The following is a 16,302-nucleotide window of genomic DNA, read 5'->3' as shown; positions in this document are numbered from 1 at the left end:
CCAAACCGTCCTTCCAGGTGAGGCAACACTTCACCTGGGAGTCTGTTGGGGTCATATACCGTGTCTGGTGCTCCCAGTGTGACCTTCTGTATATCGGTAAGACCTGGCGTAGATTGGGAGACTGCTTTGCCAACCACCTACCAGAAAAAGAGGGACCTCCCAGTACCCACCCATTTTAATTCAATTTCCCATTCCCATTCTGACATGTCCATCAACAGCCTCCTCTACTGTCACGATCAGGCCACTCTCAGGTTGGAGGAACAACACATTATATTCCATCTGGGTAGCCTCCAACTGGATTGTATGAACATCAATTTCTCAAACTTCTGGTAATGCCCTCCCCTTCTCTATTCCCCCATTCCTTTCTCTCTCTCTCTCTCACCTTATCTCCTTGCCTGCCCATCACCTCCCTCTGGTGCTCCTCCCCCCTTTTCTTTCTTCCATGGCCTTCTGTCCTCTCTCTCTCTCTCTCAGATTCCCCCTTCTCCAGCCCTGTGTCTCTTTCACCAATCAACTTCCCAGCTCTTTACTCCCCCCACCCCTCCCGGTTTCACCTCTCACCTTGTGGTTCTTCCTCCCCTCCCCCCACCTTCTTACTCTGACTCATCATTTTTCCCAGTCCTGATGAAGGTTTTCAGCCTGAAACGTCAAATGTACTTTTTTCCATAAACACTGCCTGGCCTGCAGAGTTCCTCCAGCATTTTGTGTGTGTTCTCCAGATTCTAACCACTGAAGATGTTTAAATACTCCCTGGGCAATGTTCGCCCATGGCAAAGGCTTGGGTTTCTTCAGCCTGCTGAACGGTATTGGAAATGTTTCCACATCAGAGAAGGTCAGTGTGCTTGAATGAAAGTACACAAGACCTTTAGACATAGGAGCAGAACTAGGCCATTTGGCCCATCAAGTATGTTCCATCATGGCTTTCTCTTGCCCCCCCTCGCCCATAAACCTTTGACACCTTTACTAATCAAGAACCTATCAATCTCTAATTTAAATATCCCTCCCACTTGGCCTCCACCACCCTCTGGCTAAAGAAATTCCTCCTCATCTCTGTCCTAAAGGTACTTCCCTCTATTTTGAGGCTGTGCTCTCTGGTCCTAAACTCCCCCCCCCCCCCACACTGTAGAAAAGATCCTCTCCACATCCACTCTATCAAGGCCTTTCAAAATTTGCTAGGTTTCAATGAGACCCCCTCCCCAACCCCATTCTTCTAAGCTCCAGCGAGTACAGGCCCAGAGCCATCAAACACTCCTCGTACCACTTCGTTCCTATGAATGTCCTGTGGGACCGCTCCAGTGTCAGACAAACGGCTCAAAAGTGCTCACAATACACAAGTGCAGTCTCTTTTAAACCTGCCGCATTACACCCTTGCCTTTATATTCTAGTCCACTTAAAATGGATGGAAACATTGCACTTGCCTACCTCAACACCGACCCAACCTGCAAGTTAATCTTTAGGGAATCCCACATGAGGGCTCCCAAGTCCCTTTGCGCTTCTGATACCTGAATTTTCTCCCCACTTAGAAAATAATCTCTGCCTTTACTGCTTCTTCTTCCCAAGAAGCACATGATCACACACTTCATCAACATCACTGTCAAGTGTTCCTGTAGGAATCTGAGTTTCTGTGTGGTAGTGACAGCAGCACGAGTCTGGCTCCACTTCCCTGTTGCTGTCTTGGATGGCTTGATGGCTCCTGCATTTCCTTATCGCAGCAGCTTCCCTTTCTTCTACCACCCACAGGATTCATATCCTGTCAGACTCTTTCACCCGAGTTCTCTTGCTGATTGAGATGTCAGAGTATGACTTGCTGAATTCCCCACTCGTTTTATACAGATTAGGCACTCATTTCCTGCTTGTTAAGATACTAGGCTGCTTACTACGGGTAGATTAGATTGCAGCAAGCAGTGAGTTCAGCTGCTTTTCATTGAACAAGATGGTTTTCCACGTGGGCAGTGATCATGAATAATTACCTTGACAAACATGTCCATGGGGCCTTCTGGCCTGGAAGACAGGAACAGACTCCCAGCGTTGTTTCGTGTTTTTAATAGGTAATAAGTAATGATATGAGACGTGAATGGTAATTTGTTGATTACTATTTCCAGATGATAGATTTGGATCAGAAACAGGAAATGACAGTATAATGTGTTACAAGGCTGAAGAACGAACAACCTGTTCAAATGGATTAAACTATATTAGCAAAGTTCAAGTGGTTCACTTACATCATTTAATACTTGACATCAAAACCAACTTTTATAAGAATGCTGGCATAATTCAGCTCAAACAATGAACATGTACTGACTATGTGAGTTAGTAGCAACTATTATCTACACGGCCCGAAAACCATGTGGCACTTTAAATGATTTTTTTTGTAGTGTGCGTACTATGAATATTTAGAATGAAAATTGAAAAATCACAGGCATTTGATTTTATTTAATAATTGGCATAATGAAATACAGTACAACAAAGAAAATCTTTCACATTTTGTAAACTTCCTCTAGCTGTGCAGCTACAAAGGCTACGTGCGCGGGAGCATCTCAGTGACTGCGCGGCTCCGCGCCCTCTCAGCTTACCTACTGCCCACTGTGCCACTGGTATCTAGGGCGGCAGTGAAGGTCCTCCATCTCGGGTGGCCTTCATCGTGCCTGTGGCTCGGTTTTCACCACTGTCAGTCGTGCAAGTCCTGGGCGGAGACTCAGGAATACCGTTGCGCACAGATGTAGAAGGGTTCTTCATTGCTGTTTCCGTAGCAATTTTGTTTTACCGGTCAGGGTCGTTAGCCCTGAGCTGAACCCCTGAACCTGGAGGACTGGTGGCCCACTCTTAGTCTGGCCTCTACCCTTTGACCCGTTTGGCATGGGTGACCCTACCAAGAGCAAAAGCATGAAGACCTGACTCCAGCCAACATCGCTCTCCAGGTCTTTGAAGCCTCACAAGCCTCCAAACCCTACAACAAGATTGAGGCCCTTTTGGAGGACCCGTGCAACTTAGAGGGAATATACTCACTTCTGATTAAGGAAGTCCTTGGTTCAGGTTAACTCCTGAGGCCTCAGCAGAAACATCAATGCTGACATTCTAATGTAGTAATGAAGGAGGGCAACAATTGTGGGGCTACACTCAGTCTGACCTGACATTAAGCCAAGGCCTATCTCAAGAGATGAGAAAGAATGCATGACACTCTCTTGAGGACAAGAAGGACAGCAGAACCCTGATTGGATGATGACTAACCAATCGGCAGGGATGGATGATGGTGATATAAATACCACCGGACTAGACATGCCCAGGTATCATCCTTGATGAAGATGGCAGACTTTGTCATCAAAATGTTGGTTAAAATCGAAACCTGTACCCGGCTAGAAGTCTAAGAAGAATTTATTCGACAAGCTGACATGTTATTCCCAATGTTCTGGACAGTATTACTCCCTTAGTCAACAGATTATCCCATTCTTACTGTGCGTATTACGGCTGTGAAGCAAGAGCTGTGATGGTTCATATTTTGCGAAGTTGTGACACAGTGTAGTGATTAGCGTAACACTATTGTAGCACCACTGCCTAGGGTTCAGTTCCGCCTCTGCCGCTGGGCAGTTTGCCTTTCTCCCTGTGACTGAGTGAGTTTCCTGGAGGTACTCTGCCTCCTGCGCCCCAAAGATATATGGGTTAATAGGCTAATTGGTTACACGGATGTTTATAGGACAGCGCACATTCGTTACCATGCTGAGTCTCGAAATAAAAAACTAAAATAATTACCTTCAAAAGCACCTCACTGGCAGTTTAAGACATCTTGTGATTGCGAAAGGCACTTCATAAATAAATAAATGTGAGCCGGGCGAATCTTTCTATGCAATGTTCCCCTAAAGTGCACAAAGTGCTTTTGAAGTATCCTGAAGGGAGCATACAAGGTGCTATGTAAATGCAGCAGCTTCTTTCCTTTGACAAGGTCGGTGCTGCGGAGTGCTTGCAGTGGACGTTCACATGTTACTGGAGTATGGTAGCTAAATGTATCTATTGTTTCAAGCCATTTAATATACTTCATTGAATTACGATTTTAGTAATAGGACATAGCAAGATGGTGCTGTTGCGATAGTGGCATAGGAAGTTCTGCTTTCCAGTATGGCGTGTGGTAAGAACCTGTTGCCTTCCCAGTAGTACGTTACCGGAGAGAAGGAGAAATACAGCATACAAACCATCTTGCAGTGGAATAGCAGCATTCACCAACACGATTGGCAATCCAGCTGAGCAATACTGCAGAGGATTTTAACAAAATCCAATCCGCATATTCATTGGTGGGCACACCACAGCCATCATCCTTGGGGTTATGGCCGGTGACATTTCCTGTGCTGGAGAAGGGTGTATTTTAGACGTAGATAGGTTACTTGTCAACACTCATTTTAACAATCATTTCAGAATCAATGTATTTGCAAATTGAATCATTGCTTTGAAACTGCATGACATCACAGCACGGTCAGCTTTGCTCAGCTGATGTGAAGTAACCTTGACTCAAGCTCTCCTCAGCCTGCTTCATTTCCGGTTCCCCATCTCCTTCACTGCACGACTGAGAGTTGGTTCAAGCTCCTGAAATCCTGACCAAGATGTTGGACCAGGAGGTTTGACTGGTGTCACCAGCTTTTTATCATAGAATACAACTGCACAGAAGACCACTTGCTCTGGTGTCCCTGCTGGCCATCCATCAGGGTGACTCTCTAGTTCCACCTACTGGTCCCGTTTGCTATTGCCGCTGATGCTCATTTCCCTCGTGAAGGAGCTGCTAATTGCAGTCAAACTGATGTCTTCAGATGCTCATCGGAATCCCGGCAATTATTTGTGACAGAATCTAGTCAGGTTCATTTTCTCTCCTAGAGTGTGTCTATTTCCTCCACACAAAGACAAAGATCAAGGGCATGCAGGTGAATAAGAATCAGTTTTAATATTATCTGTAGAAATTTGCAAGAACCTTTGGTTACATACCAAATTTCCTCAAACTCCTGAAGAATTAGAGCCACTGGCATGCCTTCATTGTGATGACATCAATGAGTTAATCCTTTATTCATTGGATTGATCTACAAATCCAAATCATGCAGTTCAGAGGAGCAAGACATCAGAATTTGGTAACGTTTTCAGCCATCTTTCGCCAGAAGCAAATAAGACTGCAGATACTGGAACTCGGATCACTAAACGATCTGCTGGAGGAACTCAACAGGTCGAGCAGCACCTGTATTGGGCGGGGGGGCGCAGTGTGCACGTTTTGGAAGGGACTATTGACATTTCAGAGTGAAGCACTGGTTTGAATCATGGTGATAAAATCCACAAACGTGCGGTTTTATTCGTTACCATCAGGGGGCGGCATTGCTTTGCTTTTCTTCCCGTGGCACAATGATGGCAACATGCTCGAACTTATCTCCTAGGTAAGGCAAAGACCGTAGTCTTTTGGAAGGAAGCAACATTTATTGGAATAATTAAATCAAGGCAATAACCTGTTTTCTCAATCTCCTTCACTAAGCAGCAGAGAAATCTTCAAGTACCTGCAAAATGGGTTATTATTCTAATTTATGTCACTGCTGAAGACCAGGTTTGCCCCTTTTGGCAATGGGGTTGGTGACGGTTATCTCCATCTTCCCCTGTCACTACATTATACCTCTTGTTCCTCCCCCTATCCTCCATCCATGTCCACCTGCACAACAATGCTGTATTTAGCCTTTCGGATATATAAAAGAAAATATGTTTTTGTCTTTGTACTAATGGAGAGTGCCACAGAAATGCAGGTTATCCCTGCAGTGATTAGTCTTGGGTTAATGAAGCTTTTCTAATCACATACTGTTTAGATGGCCAGGCCAATTAATTTATTTCATGGAATTATACAGGAAGGAGCCATTTGGCCCGTCATGTCTGTGATACAGTCTTGGGCACATGTATAGATCTAGGGTGCCTAAGACTTTTGCACATTCCTGTGGTAAGTTATATATTGTACTATACTGCTGCTGCAGAAAAATAAAATTTCATGAGGTATTGAGTGATGATAAACCTGATTCTGATTTGGGTCTGAGAGTGGGAAGGGGGCAGGGAGAGGGGAACCATGGTTAGGAAAAGGGGAAGGGAGAGAGGAGGGAGCGGGGAGCACCAGCGAGGCAATCTGTAATGATCAATAGAACAATTGATTGGAATCAAAGGACCTTGCCTGGTGTCTCAGGGCTGGGTGTGTCTGCACCTGTGCCACCCCCTGCCCCTGGCACCCCTCTGCTGACTGTGTTACACCCCTCCTGCGGCGTTCAACCATTGCCATTCCCAACGTCCTTTCCACCCCCCCGATTTCCAGCCTTGCTCTCCATTCCTTGTTGACAAATACACAGAACTGTGCCAAAGCCTTAGGCACCCTAGCTATATACAATTTTCCCAAGACTTTTGCAGAGTACTGTGTATCCTTAAAATGTTAAATTAATCCTGTGGTCTCAGTAACATTTCCGTTTGCAGGCCCTCTCCAGGATATGATAGGATAGTTTGTAAATTGGAAATGCAGCTGCCTGCCAACATACTTAAATAAAAGCATGGGCTAATCAAAGGCAAGGTGTAGTTAAAGCAGACCTTTATCTCAACAGATGCAATGATATCACCGCAAACTGAGTTCCCACACGGCAGATGCCAGCAGCCCTGCAACACTCCGCAAATCCTTTACACCCGTTTCCCAAATACTTATTCATGCCTACAAGCTATACATAATATATTCCTCTACAACTTTCAGTGTGAATAACTTTACTGCAATTCAACTTCACTCACCTCAGCACTGAGCATAAGAAATAGGAGCAGGAGTCGGCCATCTGGCCCGTCGAGCCTGCTCCACCATTCAGTAAGATCATGGCTGATTTGGCCATGGACTCATCTCCACCTACCTGCCTTTTTCCCATTACCCTTAATTCCCTTGAACCCTTGAACTGACTCCACAACGTATAGCCTCAATTCCAAGGACTCTATAACTTGTGTTCTAGCTGTTAGAAACAGAAACATAGAAAACCTACAGCACATTACAGGCACAAAGCTGTGCCGAACATGTCCCTACCTTAGAAATTACCTAGGGTTGCCCATAGCCCTCGATTTTTCTGAGCTCCATGAATCTGTCCAGGGGTCTCTTAGAAATTATTTATTTATTTTTTAATTATTTGCACAATTTGTCTTCTTTTGCACGTGGGTTATTCATCAGAGTTTGTGTATAGTTTTCCATAAATTCTATTATATTTCTTTATTTTCCTGTAAATGCTTGCAAGAAAATGAATCCCAGGGTTGTACATGGTGCCATATCTGTACTTTGATGCTAAATTTACTTTGACTTTGATTTAGTGGTCATGACACGTGGAGGGCCTTGTGTTGACCAGTTAACTGAGTAGAGGATGCAGCCACATAAGTAAAGGACAGAAGCCTGGGCTTTGTTTAATGCAGGTACGTTTTTCTTTGCCCTTTGCAGGACTCTGTAGAAGATGTGAAGTTTGTCCTGGGAGGGTCAATCGACAAAGTGGCAGCACTCCAGGACTGCATGCTACAGCAAAGTGATTCTGCTGGGATTGCGGGTAAGCTTGCTTTGGACAAGCAGTGGGAAGGACCTGAGTCCAACCATTCTCCTTTAACCCCCTGCTATTTTTATCACAGGCGATGGTATGGATTTCTATAAAGTGCTTGGGGTACCCTTGACAGCATTTTCCTCCTTTGCCTGAGGCTCCTCTGACACTGCTGCACCTCCTTGCCGCTGGTGAGCTTCTCCTGTAAGCTGAGGAGCGTCGGGTCAGTAGGAAAACGTGTGACCGTTACTCTATGAAGATATTAATCTTGCTCCGCTTCAAGAATGCTGGGAAAACCTAAAGTGCCACAAAAAAATTTTACAGGTCAGGGAGGCGAGAGGAACAGAGTTAAACTTCAGGTTGATGGTCTTTCTTTAGAACCTTTATGAAGAGTATTTATTTTTATTTAAAGTTACAGCATAATAACAGGCCTTCCAACCAATAAGCCTGCGCCACCTGATTACACTCATGTGACTAATTAACCCAGTAACCCGTAGGTCTTTGGACTGTGGGAGGAAAGCAGAGCACCCGGAGGAAATCCACGCGGTAACAGGAGGGATGGGCAAGCTCCTACAGAAAGCCGCGCAATTGAACGCATGTCGCAGGCGTTGTTACAGCATTACGCTGACAGCTGCGTCAACTGCTCTGATGAAGAGTTGTCGACTCGAAATGCCGATGCTCTCTCTCTCTGTCACTGCCGATCTGCCATGAAACACTGAGTGCTTCTGGCATTCTCTGTCTGTTTCAGATTTCTACCATCTGCGTATTTTTTTTCACTTATTGTAAAATCCAACTTGTTCCCTAATGTCCTTCAGAGGAGGGAATGAGCGTTCCTTCCCCAACCCCCCAGCACTATCTACATCTCAGCAATGATCAATCAATGCAGAGTTTGCTGGAAACTTGTGATGCCAAGGTAGCGGAGGAGCAGGAAGACTAGGTGTGGAGTTGATGGCTCCCTGGCTGGATTGTGAAGAGCCAGGAGTAAGAGATGGGAATCTAGCTCTTCAGGATGGAGGTGAAACGTCTTCACACAGTTAATCTCTGGAATTTTCTGTGCAAGAGGCCGTGGAGATTCAGTCGCTTAGTATATTCAAAAGAAAGAGGGAGAGATTTTTAAAAATTAAGGGAACTGGAGAACACAGGGTTAGTGCGTGGACATGGAACTGAGCTAAAAGGTCAACCATGTTCTTATTGATTTTTAGAGCAGGCAGGAGGGCCGACTCTGTTTCAAACCAAAACATTGATCTACTTAATTAGTAAACAACAATTAGTAAGAACTGTAAATGCTCAGTCAGGTAGTGACTGGAAAGAGAAGCAGAGTTGACTTTCCACTTTGATGCTCCGTGATTTTCAACCTGATATGTTAACTTTGGGTTTTTTCTTTCCATAGATGCCGCCAGGCTTGGTGAGTGTTTCTAGTATCTCCAGTTTTATTTCAGATTTTCAGTGCTTGCAGGTCTACGATTTTCATCGATTCGGGAGAACTTTGATTAATTACCCTATTAAACCTTCCAACACTCTCTTGGCTATGCACTGAAGCAAAGGCTGAGTTTATGTGTTCATGCACTGAATACAATCTTTGTGCCAAAATCTGATCTGAACACGGGAGGTCACAGAAGGAGTGAAACTATCCGGGCAGCACAGTGGCGTAGTTGTACTGAGGAGTCGTAACGTCAACTAGACAGTCCGCCAGACTCCATTCCAAAATGGCATGAGAGTCAGGATTGTAGCCTCCCATCTCGGTTTTGCAGACTCAATGACATGATATAGTGAATAAGGAGCTAAAAAGCAATACTTCTGCTGGGGAAACAACAGGAAGGCTATAGATAGAAACTGCTTTAACTCCTGACATAACCCTCTTGCATTCTGCCAGCCAATGTGCTTCCCCACTTACTATTTCCTAACCGCACAGGAATTCCAAAGGTTCATTTTATTATCAAACTATGTTTGCAGATTACAACTCTGAGGTATGTCTTCTCCAGACAACCATAAAATACAGAAAAAACATAGAAGTAGTTGAAAAGAAAAAGAGAAACAAAAGCTCGCAAACCCCAAATCCCCCCCCAGCCCTGCCTAGCACAAAAATTAACAGACCACCCACATGTGGCAAGACATCACACTCCAAACCCCCGGCCCGCCAATTAGCAACAAGAAAAAGTGGACGAGAACGTGAAATAAAACATAGAACTGAAAGAGGCCGATATAAAATACAAGTAGTGACCGTATACAGATCTAAAACTGATCATTTCAAAATAAAGCTGAATGTGTTTAATCACTGATGCACCATCAATAACTCTCTCTGAGACGTAAAGGCGAGATATCGGCTTTTATTGACTGGAAGAAGGAACAAGCAGTGAGTGACCACCATACTACATCCTGGAGACTGAGAGGCCGGGCTCAGGCCTCAATCGCCTTTATACAGGGGTCTGTGGGAGGAGCCACAGGAGCAGTCAGCAGGGGGTGTGTCCAGACAGGTATATGTAGTTCACCACAATCACATAGTAAAAATAAACACAAATCAATTGCCCGAAGGACAGAACACTCACTGCCTGACTTACTAAATACTTTGCTATGGGGTTTAACATCCGTTTTTAGGGAAATGGAAAGCAGTGAGGTTCAGCACGAAAAATGGTCAGGTGACCGAGTTGCTGAGGGAGAAAGATGACATAACAATGGATTAGTGACCTTCACTGAAAGGAAACAAGGCTGCCCAGGCACAAAATGTAACATAGTTCACCATTCCTTTCCTGTTATATTTTTAAATAAGTACAGTTAAGCGGTTAGCAGCCCCTTTTTTTTTAATTTGGGCACTCTGCAACATTTTGTGTTAGAGGTAAAAAATGACTGAAAGGCAATAAACAAGATGTACCAGATATGAGAGTGGGTAGGGTGTGTATTCTGTCCCTCATTTCAGAGAAGCCCGAGGTGGCCAGTGGGAGTCAGGTGACCAAGATCTATAAGGGTGATTTTCTACCCAATTACAGTTTACACATACAGGGCTTCTGGATGTTACAAAAGACCTGACTTGTGGAAATCTGACCTAATGCAAACTCTCCATCCACTTTCAAAGTTACAGGATAACTCCTATAACAAAGCCATGAACACTAGTTGTACTGCCTTGGAGAGAGAGGTTACTATGTGGTTTCGAGGAATGTGCAGGCACTTTAAATCTTGCATTGGCTTCCCACTCTCTGCGCGGAGCACGTCCCAGTCACACGTCTGCGGCAAGTTGCTAAGGAGAGCTCTGCCCTGGATAGTGAGAGGAGCCGTCAAACCCAGGGGATCAAATGCACCGTTCACCCTGGATAACAGTCCGCACCGAGTGAATGGCTTATTGCTGGTTGATACTGCAAAGGTGAAGGTGTCGGTCACTATCTCCCACAGGAGTCCCAAACCCAGGGAACAGGTGTGGCTTCTCTGCCGTGGTCCAGGTCCCTAACACCTGCTGCACCGTCCTCAGCTGGGAACATTTTCGTGACAGCTTCACCATTCGAAGCAAACTTACGCAGCCGCGTGTTTGACTCCCTGAGATATGCCTGGGTCCTCTGCAGGAGGTCGATAGTTTCAGCATCGGTAGGTACAGGCACAAGCCCATTGTCAACATAGAAGTGACGTTCCACAAACTGAGCGGTGTTGGCTCCTCGCTGCTCTCGGATAGACAGCCGGGGAGCAGCGGTTGCCATAAAACATGGACTTTCATTCTATAGCCGAGGACGTCCTTAGTCATGTCATCATCTCTGTACCACAGAAACCTGAGGTAATTCCTGTAGTCACCTGGGAGGAGAAAGCAATGGAACATTTGTTGTATGTCTGTAAGGCTGGTAAATGTCCCTTCCAAAAGCAGATCAAAACTGCCCCGGAAGGTAATTATTGAGGGTCTGGACCCGTGGAGAGCACGTTGCTGAGAGAGATACCGGAATACTGGTTGCTGAAGTCAAACACCACTTGGGATCTGACCAGGCACTTCAGGGATGATAGTCTCCAAAAGTTGGTGTGTACCGGCATTCCCCTTTCTCTGGCAGCCATGGTGCTACCTCTGCATGGTCATTCTCAAATTCTTGCCCAAAAAGATGCTCGCTCGTTTCTTTCTTTTCAAAGTTCACTGTGGGGAGGTGAGGCTGGTAAGGGCCTGTTCACAATTGCTTGGTAAATGCTGCCAGGAAGTTCTAAAGGGGAGAAGAGCAACCCAGCTACTTGCCTCACCCCTGTTGTTATGAGACGCTCCCAGCCGGACCAGCTTCTGAGATTTAAATGCTCTAACTCTCTGGAGTATGGATAGCTGGTGCGGCCTATTTAAGGCCTAAGGACGTTCCCATTAATTGATTATCCTGTTTCGGGAGCCAAGAATTGAGTATTTAAGGAACACCTGATCATCGGTTTAGTGCTCAGTCGTGAGCCTACCAAGTGAATTTGTCTAGCATTTGTTTTGTGCCGAATTTCTCGATCCGGTTTGAGACCATGTCTTGATCCCAGCCTCAGATATTCCAGAATCTGGGTCCGAGCCATGCTTATCAATGACCCTTGTCACAGTACAACAGAGCCAACATGGACCCAGTTGGGTATCAGAGTCTATCGTCTGCTGTGACCAGCCACAGTGTAGATATTTCCAGACAAAGCCTGGAGATGCATAACCTCCAGGTAGCCATTGGTCAGCTTTTGCAAGGAAGCCCGTCAGTCCTGATCTGGAGCCAGTGCAGCTTCCAAACCCGGAGAGATCGACAGTAACCAGGGCTCGTCATGGCTTCCTCAGTCAATGCTCATTAGTATTTGAGCATCAGCCATCCGGGTTCCCTTCAGACCGTGGAAAAGTGGCCTTCATTATCTCTCTCCTGGCTGGAGGAGGCGTGGCCTGGGCTACCGCACGTTGGGAACACAAGTCAGAGCTCCGCACAGATTCGGAGGAGCTCATGGCTGTCATGAGGCGCAGCACTTGAAGCAAATTCCATTCTCTTTGAGAAGGCCTTTCGTTCATTGAGAGTCTTTGCTCCAAAGCCCCTGCATTTCCTGAGTGAGTGTGGCTTGTTATGACTGGGGTAGTTCTGCCCTGGACCACCGCTCTTTTTTTACAGAAGAGTCCACATGCAAATCCTCAGCTGAAGAGAGACGGAGCTGTTTGTGCCGCAGTTCCTGAAGGCCGATCTGTCTGATTTCCCAGATGCACTCCTGCTGCTCGGAGCGGTGAATCCAGGGCCGTTTCTTTTGTGTGCCTCGTAGCAGATGAACCTGGTGAAGTAATCAAATTGGAGGAAAACGGCCAGCATTTTCTTCCTTGAACCTTAAGCCAATGGAGATCCACTTTTCCTGGAGCCATTCCCAGGCCTCCTCATGGAGCTGCAGCAGGGTGACTGCGCACTTCCTCCTGACGTGCACTGGATTATTTCCCAAGCTACTTTGTCAGTAGATCCAACACTTCTGTCAAGGCCCCTGGTGACATTGTTGAACGACGTCTGCCACACCCTAGCTCTCGACTTGTCATCAGGCTGGTACATGTCATGGCGAGCCAGCTATCGTGCACGGTGTTCTGTTGCAGGTGCCGCCCTCGTTCTGGGGGACATTCGACTGAGTTGTAGCGTGCAGTGATGCACTGTGGGAGTGGTGAGCTGTCTTAACGTTCACCCATTGCTTGTTCTCACCGTGGCGGGCCTGTGTGAAGGCATCAATAAGTGTATCATCAGCAACAGGCGGCCGACCGGTTCAGCTGCGTTGTCAGCATGAGTCATCTTCTGAAGGAGATTGCCACGTGAGGAAGTTGCCATCGGAAAGCTCTGGACTTAGGCAAATGGCTGGAGAAGCTGGGCTTTCACGTATTCGCCTGTACACTCGGCACTGTCCTTTTCTGGCACCCTGTCCCACTTCATCGCTCCCTCCTGTTCAGCGGCCTCGGACTGTGCGGTGGCGGCAGCTGCCTCTCAGTGAGGGGTAAGCACAGTTCTGCTTTCTCCATCTTGAGCTTTGCCCCCTTTCTCAGCCAATGACGCGCGTGCTTTTGCTGCCTCTGCTTCGGTGCGGACTCTTGCTGCTGATGTACTCTTAACCTCAAAATGGAAGCATTGCTGCCTTGTTTCTGTCCCATGACGCAGTCTTTAGAGGTAAGGGGGTTTTATCTGTAGCCACCATTGTTGAAGCACCAGCTGATCTCTGCCTTTTCACTATACTGCCCTCGCTGAGGTGTTGTAACATCAATTAGACAGTCAGCCAAACTCCTTTTTAAAACAAAAATGACATGAGAGGCAGGATAGTAGCCTCCTAGCTCCTTGTGTTTATTGCAGACGCAATGGCACGACGTAGTGGACAAGGAACGAAAAAGCAATACTTCTGCTGGGGAAACAACAGGAAGGCTATAGAGATAAACTTCTTTAACTCCTGACATAAACCTCTGGCGTTCTGCCAGCCAATGTGCTTTCCTACTTACTGTTTCCTGACTGCACAGGAAGTGACCCAATACAGATCTGAAACCACTCATTTCAAAATAAAATTGAATGTGCTTAATCACAATTGCGGAAGGGCAGAACAGTAGTGGTTAGGGAAACAGTATTATAGCGCCAGCGACCTGGATTCAGTGCCTGTGAGGAGTCTGTACATACTCCCCATGACCATGTGAGTTATCTCCAGCTGTTCCCGTTTCCTCTCATGTTCTAAAGACCTACAGGTTAGTAGGTTAATTTGCCACATGCCTGTCCCAGGATACTGACGGACTTTTACTGCTGTACCATTGACAGCATACTCACCAAGTGCATCTCAGTGTGGTATGGCAATTGTCCCATATCGGACCGCAAAGCACTCCAGCGTGTGGTGAAAACTGCCCAGTGGATCATCGGCACCCAATTGCCCACCATTGAGAACATCTACCATAAACACTGCCTGGCCAGGGTGAAAAGCACTATCAAGGATGCATCTCACCCTAACCATGGACTTTTTACTCTCCTCCCATCCAGTAGGCGCTACAGGAGTCTCCACTCTCACACCAGCAGGCACAGGAAGAGCTTCTCTCCTGAGGCTGTGACCCTGCAGAACCTCACATCACAGCGCCCATATTGTACTGTCTCAGTACTTTATATTTGTGTGCTGTAGCACTTACTTTTTATTTGCAGTTATTTTGTAAATAACACTATTCTTTGCATGTCTGGTTAGATGCTAACTGCATTTCATTGGCTTTGTATCTGTACTCGGCACAATGATAATAAAATTGAATCGGCCAGCCTGCACTCACTGGGCTGGGAGGGTCTGTTACAATATTCGATCTCTAAAATAAAACAAAAATAATTCCGGGGTGAGAAAAGCTTGAAAATTGATACAGGAAGGAATGATGATTTCCCACTGATGTGATCGCTGATGTTTCAGGAGTGAGCGACACAGACATAGTTTCTCAGTTAAGTAGAACAGAGACACAGGAGTGTTTCATCACTTCACTCACATGGAATCGTGGTTGCTACTATCTCAAATTGGTGTACAAGCAATGTTTGATAAATCACCCATGTAACAGAACATTCAGAGGAAAGCTGGTTTATTTATTTAGAGCTGACAGAAGCAGTAGAGGTATGCATTTAGGATTAGTGTTGTGCCTGGAGTGTTTGGGAGACTCCCAGCCTCCCCTAGGAATACGTCTGCTCCAGATGCAATGAGATGAAGCTCCTTAGGGATCGTGTGAGGGATCTGGAGCAACAACTTGATGACCGTCAGCTTATTAGAGAAAGTGAGGAGGTGATTGATAGTACCTATAGAGAAATAGTTGACAGCACCTCGGTGACAGTCCCGCTCAGGAATCGATATATAGTTATAGATACTGTTGGAGAGGTTGACCAGACAGAGGAAGACCACAACGAACGGGACTCTGGCACTCTGCCCAGTGCCGTGATGGAGAGAGCAAGGAGAAATGCCGTCGCTATAGGGGATTCCATCGTGAGGGGAACAGACAAGAGATTCTGCGAGCCGGACAAGGATACCCAGATGGTGTGTTGCCTCCCTGGTGCGAGGGTACGAGATATCTCGTATCGGGTCCAGAGTATTCTCAGGAGAGAGGTCGAGCAACCGGAAGTCTTGGTATATGTTGGTACCAATGACATAGACAGAAAAAGAGAGGAGGTCCTCAAGGAAGATTACTGGGAGTTGGGAAGAAAGTTGAAAAGCCGGACCTCCAGAGGAATAATCTCAGGATTACCGCCTGAGCCACGCGCTAATGATGTTAAGAATAGCAGAATTAAGCAGATGAATGTGTGGCTAAGTAACTGGCGCAGGGGGCAGGGCTTCAAATTCTTAGATCACTGGGATCTATTTTGGGGAAGGCATGACTTATACAGAAACGATGGGTTACACCTGAACCCGAAGAGTACTAATATCCTGGCGGAATTGTTTAATATAGCTGTTAGGGAGGGTTTAACTGAGTTGGCAAGGGGAAGGAAACCAGGGTGTTAGGGTCGAGGAAGAGGAAAATAGAAATAAGTCAAGGAAGTCCTGCTGTTCAGGAGGATTGAAACTAATGTGGCAGGGGGACGGGAACAAGTGCAGAGAGACAGATGGGTGTAAAATGAGGGTAGAAGCAAAAAATAAAAGTGGCAGGCAGGCAAATCCAGGGCAAAAATCAACAAGGGCCACTTTTCAACACAATTGTATAATTGTATAAGTTTTTACAACACTAAGGAGTGTTGTAAAAACAAGTCTGAAGGCTTTGTGTGTCAATGCGAGGAGCATTCGTGACAAAGTGGATGAATTGAATGTGCAGATAGTTATTAATGAATATGATATAGTTGGGATCACAGAGACATGG

At 46.0% G+C, this 16,302-nt stretch overlaps 1 protein-coding gene across 1 annotated transcript in view; it reads left to right on the top strand.

Annotated features, from left to right (window-relative positions):
- Window positions 1-16,302, top strand: part of thbs4a (thrombospondin 4a) — a 156,692-nt gene that overhangs the window by 46,975 nt on the left and 93,415 nt on the right. Inside the window, exon 4 of the mRNA XM_059974457.1 lies at window positions 7,448-7,550. Coding sequence (XP_059830440.1) covers window positions 7,448-7,550 — 103 coding nt within the window. The remainder of the gene's footprint in view (window positions 1-7,447; window positions 7,551-16,302) is intronic.

This window comes from Hypanus sabinus, chromosome 7 (assembly GCF_030144855.1).
Source record: "Hypanus sabinus isolate sHypSab1 chromosome 7, sHypSab1.hap1, whole genome shotgun sequence".
NCBI classification, from domain to species: domain Eukaryota; kingdom Metazoa; phylum Chordata; class Chondrichthyes; order Myliobatiformes; family Dasyatidae; genus Hypanus; species Hypanus sabinus.
The sequence above is the reverse complement of the archived record's forward strand: the minus strand, read 5'-3'. Positions and strand labels throughout refer to the sequence as shown.